The sequence below is a fragment of the Engraulis encrasicolus genome, chromosome 2 (genome assembly GCF_034702125.1).
Source record: "Engraulis encrasicolus isolate BLACKSEA-1 chromosome 2, IST_EnEncr_1.0, whole genome shotgun sequence".
NCBI classification, from domain to species: domain Eukaryota; kingdom Metazoa; phylum Chordata; class Actinopteri; order Clupeiformes; family Engraulidae; genus Engraulis; species Engraulis encrasicolus.
In genome coordinates, this window is record NC_085858.1 from 41331820 (window position 1) to 41336819 (window position 5000).

Sequence of the window (5000 nt, forward strand, 5' to 3'; positions counted from 1 at the left end):
CTCCTTGCTCCTCATTGGTCAGTTTCAAATTTGTCGCCTTTTAGAAGTTCTCTGTTTGGTTCCCAACACCTGGCTGCTCGCTTCTTCGGAACCCACCGCCTCCCCAGCTCCACCTTCTCGAGTATGACATCTCATGGGGGCTACTCCTTGTCATATTGCCTACTCTGTTCATGGGGGAATTGTTTGTTCTCCTAATCTTAAGTTGGGTGAGCATTCCCTACGCTGCTGCTGTCCCCTGAATCCCTCTTTTCCATGGTGCTCATGGAAAACCAGGGGTCTCCTCTGAACAGAGCCATACCGCCAAATCTAATTCATAACTATTCAATAAAGAAATTGCATTCAAAATTTCTTGTCCTGTGCTTCTTCACTGTAACGCACCTGACAGAAATTAAATTATCACCTTCTCCAAGGAGGTCATGTTTTCAGACGGTCACATTGGTTTGTCTGTTTGTTTGTTTGTCTGTCCGTGTAACACAAAAAGTCATGCACAGATTTGGATGAAATTTTGTGGAGTTGTCGGAAATGACAAAAGGATTAAATCTTTGTGGTGATCTGGATCACCGGCATAAGGCGAATTTTGACATTCTAGTTTCAAACTAAAAAAAAATTGGGTGTAACACATCAAGCAGCAAAGTTTAGTGATGATCGGATGTGGATACCTGATCTAGTTTTAAGGTGCTGTTTCCACGCAACATGTGGATAAAAAATAAATCCTCCATTGTAACAAATGCATTTCAGCCCCCTAAACAGGATATTTTTTTCTCCTGCTTTTTACACCTGGATTTTAAATATCTACTATGTGGAAACGGAAGGCCAAAACCAATGCAAAACCAATGCAACCAGGAGAAAAAAACACACATATAAAAATATCCAGCTACGTGGAAACAGCACCTAAGTTATATTATATTATAGGATTCCACAGCATGTAGGTGTTATGGCGTCAGGTACCCCATGGCCTTGGCGGAGGTCTGCACTCTTTGAGTGCTTCTAGTTCTTTGTGTTTTTACTGCATTAGCCGAGAAGTATATTCATTGCTTGTATTTTTATTATTAGGGCTGTCATTTTAACGCGTTAATTCGATTAATTAATTACAAGGCGCATTAACGCGTTGTAAAAATTAATGGCATTAATTATTTATGGGTAGACATACGTTCTAAGCGCATGGCGTGGCAACTGAATTCACTCACTCACGCTGTGATAAATACAAGCCGTCTGTCAACTTCTAAAGCTAAAATACAATAAATACGACAAATACAGACACGTTTCTGTCTTTTTTCATGAACAAAAGCATATGTTTGTATTTAATTATTTTTAGATATTTTTGAATTATTACGAGAGATGCCAGTGGACGCTGCATTGCTGCGAAAAGCTGCTCAGTTAAAAAATAGCTGTGCACCAACGACGTTTTCCTTCAATTAACACAAGCAATCAGACAATCTCTACAGCTTAAATACAACTAATAACATGTCAGACAAAATTTGGTGTTTTCCCCATTATAGATTTGTCTATATTTGATAACTTTTAGAAAGCATTTTATCAGGAGATGTCTGCGCTCGGCAGCTGGTTCATCTGATATGAATACAGGCGCATTTCAAGACAGTTTATCATTTGATTTGGCCATGGCAGTTGTATAATTAAATCTACTTAAATCTTCCATACAACTATAGCCCAGCATGCGAATGCATTGACTGTTCAGGCTTTGAAACACACGACGCAAATATTTGTATTCATGATGTGTGACCGCGGTAGCCAAGCTACTACATAGAGCCTACCGCAATTTCAGCAGAGGTTTCTGCTCATCGGCAGAACAACACTTGTATATTCACTACAACATCAAACCACTTGATAGATAATCGCTACCTTTTCCACGCTGCAAATAAGAATCAAAATATTACAGGCTCCGAAATTACCCCATGACACAAGCTACAGTGCAAGTGTCAACAGCGCAGAGTAGCCTAATTTCAATTTGACAGCACAAAGTCATCGCAAGTGCTGGAAGATGATCTTCTCAAGTTGGGTTGTGATTACAGCGATTTGAGTGATACATGCCACGTTCAGAATAAAATAATACCACTGTGCCACAGATGTCAAGTTGACAACTTTGATCGCTAACTTCCACTGACACCTCAGACACACGTTTTCTTGCTTCAACCAATCGCTATGGCCTACAGAGATAGGATGTCTTACCTTTCGTGCAGATAGTTTGGAGAAGTTTACATCAGTCAGTCTTTCTTGTCCTGTCTTATATCCATAGAATATTTTGGTGTAGAATCAATGTTTAGTCCAAGCAAGGGTTATTGGCTAGCTCAGTGCAGTTATCATTCCTGGCTAATCCAGCTCCCCAAAATGTAAACAAAACGTGAATGTATGCACGTCATCTGTTTCATCAGGGGGTGTTCCCTTTTCCTTGAACTCTGACCTTTTCTGATAGATAGATAGATAGATAGATAGATAGATAGATAGATAGATAGATAGATAGATAGATAGATAGATAGATAGATAGAGAAGATACTGCAGACTCATTTTTTGTGTTTGCTAATGTAGCCTATTTATTCACTAACTCTGTTTACCAGGCCTATTTTAACATATTAGTACATCATAGGGCTTATAGGCTTATTGTAATTATTATTATTATTATTATTAGTAGTAGTAGTAGTATTATTATTATTGTTTCGCGTCATGAAAAGAACATACGAGTAAGTGCGATTAATTAGATTAATTAATTACAAATTCTGTAATTAATTAGATTAATTTTTTTAATCTACTGACAGCCCTATTTATTATCATTACGAATTAATTTATGGGTATTAGGTTTATCTGTGGCTGCACCATCTGATTTCTGCTACAAAAAAACATCATTGACTCACATATTTTGTTGCGATTGCAGAATACTGGCCGAGGTCTTGCGAGAATATGCGTGCTTGTGTCTGTGTGTGTGTGTGTGTGTGTGTGTGTGTGTGTGTGTGTGTGTGTGTGTGTGTGTGTGTGTGTGTGTGTGTGTGTGTGTGTGTGTGTGTGTGTGCGTGCGCGCGTGCGCGTGCTTGTGATAGTGTCTGTGTGTGTGTGTGTGTGTGTGTGTGTGTGTGTGTGTGTGTGTGTGTGTGTGTGTGTGTGTGTGTGTGTGTGAGTCAGGATACTGACCGAGGCCTTGCGCGAGCGTCCAAAGAAGTACCCTCCGTCCTCAAAAGAGGCGTGTCCTCCTTTCAGCTTCTCTGATAGGTTCCTGTAGAGGCGCTTTGCCGCGCTGGGGGAGGCAGGGCCAACTCGACTCCGCCCCCCCTGGGTCAGCTGCAGGCTCTGCATCTGCTGCGTCATGCTGCTCGCCGACAGACCCCTGGGGAAGACAATAAACGCAACACATGGAGCTTAAAATACAGTAGAACTCCCTGGGTAAGACAATAAACGTAACACACACTCTGTCACAACGTAATGGGCAGTATAGGGAATAAATAGGTAATAAATGTAACACACACATAGAGCTAAATACAAATAGACTCAATGGGGAAGACAATAAACGTAACACAAGGAGTGAAAATACAGCAGGACTCCCTGTGGAAAACAATAAATGCAACACAAGAAGTAAAAATATAATGAGGGAAGCATGTGGAAGACAATAAAAGCAACAAACTCAGTAATACCCAGCTGCTGACACTGCCTCTGCTGTGTCCCAGTAGCGGACAAATCCCTGGCGAAGGGAATACAGGTAACACGATCTCTATAGGGTGGCATGGGGAGGGGAATACATGTAACACTCTCTCTATAGGGTGGCATGGGGAGGGGGATAGTGGTAACACTCTCTCTATAGGGTAGCATGGGCAGGGGAATACACGTAACACGTTCTTTTGGGCAATTTTTTATTCATTTGAAGTCATAAAAAGCTCTTTATAGGGCGGCATGTAAGTGTAACACATTAAGTGAGGACATGAGGAAGATAAGTGTAACACACGGAATGACATGAAAAAAGCTAACACACTCCATGAAGTCCTTAATGGAGGAAAACGAATAATGTAACATGTGTCACGCCTGCAATTAGTCCAAAAAAGCTGCTGCCCGCCTTCTCACTAGAACACAAAGGCGAGAACACGTGAGACCTTTGCTTGCTACTCTTCACTGGCTCCTCATACGTTTCAGGATACATTTTAAGGTTCTTTTATTTGTTTATGAATCCCTTTATGGGAGAACTGTAGAAAACCTAGTCAGAAAACTCTATTAACTAAACTACTACAGACAAACGCCAGTCAAACCCAGCATGAGGGTGGTGGATAAACAAGACTACACGGAACACTAATTAATCCAGCGCGATGGATTATCAATCAGGGTTATCAATAAAAATCAAACGACAAGACACAGACAGGAGATAAGATAACCAAAGAGGGGAAGTGAAAATGTAGTGGTGTCAACAATAATCGATTTGGCAACGCATCGCAATGTGGGGCAGGACAATTCAATTAGGCCTATAGTTTCGGCAAATGGCATAATTGATGCAGCATATTTTTTTCAACTTAGTTACTTCCGTGGGCATTTCCGAAACAAGTGAACATTTAAAGTACTTCAAAGTATTGAAAACTGCAGGAACTATTACACACAACAGTCAATAAAATGTTGTTCATTATCTGACTGCTTATATTACGCTATAATTCGTGTGAAATTTGTCATGCTTTCAGAAGAAATGTAATGCATTGCAATGCATAGTTGAATCAGACTGAATAAATCATCATAATCAAACCAAATCATTATCAAATCAAATTGTAAGGGCAGTGCAAATGTCAATGCAGACCACTATTGAAATGTGGGAAACATAGAACTCTAGGAAACCAAATCAGAAACTTAATGACAATTCAAGAGAACTCCAATCAATAGGTGGTGGATATACTGCGTCAGAATATCAATCTGACATAGATTATCAATCCAGATTATCAATCTTACACGAAAAAACAAGGCTGAGATGTGAGAATATAACGAGGGTGGTAGATACACTGTGTATGATCATCAATCCAGAT

General features: G+C 40.1%; 1 protein-coding gene across 1 annotated transcript in view; it reads right to left on the reverse strand.

Annotated features, from left to right (window-relative positions):
* The window catches only part of ankfn1 (ankyrin repeat and fibronectin type III domain containing 1), a 179801-nt gene that overhangs the window by 71021 nt on the left and 103780 nt on the right, over positions 1 to 5000 (reverse strand). Inside the window, exon 8 of the mRNA XM_063188844.1 lies at positions 3142 to 3334. Coding sequence (XP_063044914.1) covers positions 3142 to 3334 — 193 coding nt within the window. The remainder of the gene's footprint in view (positions 1 to 3141; positions 3335 to 5000) is intronic.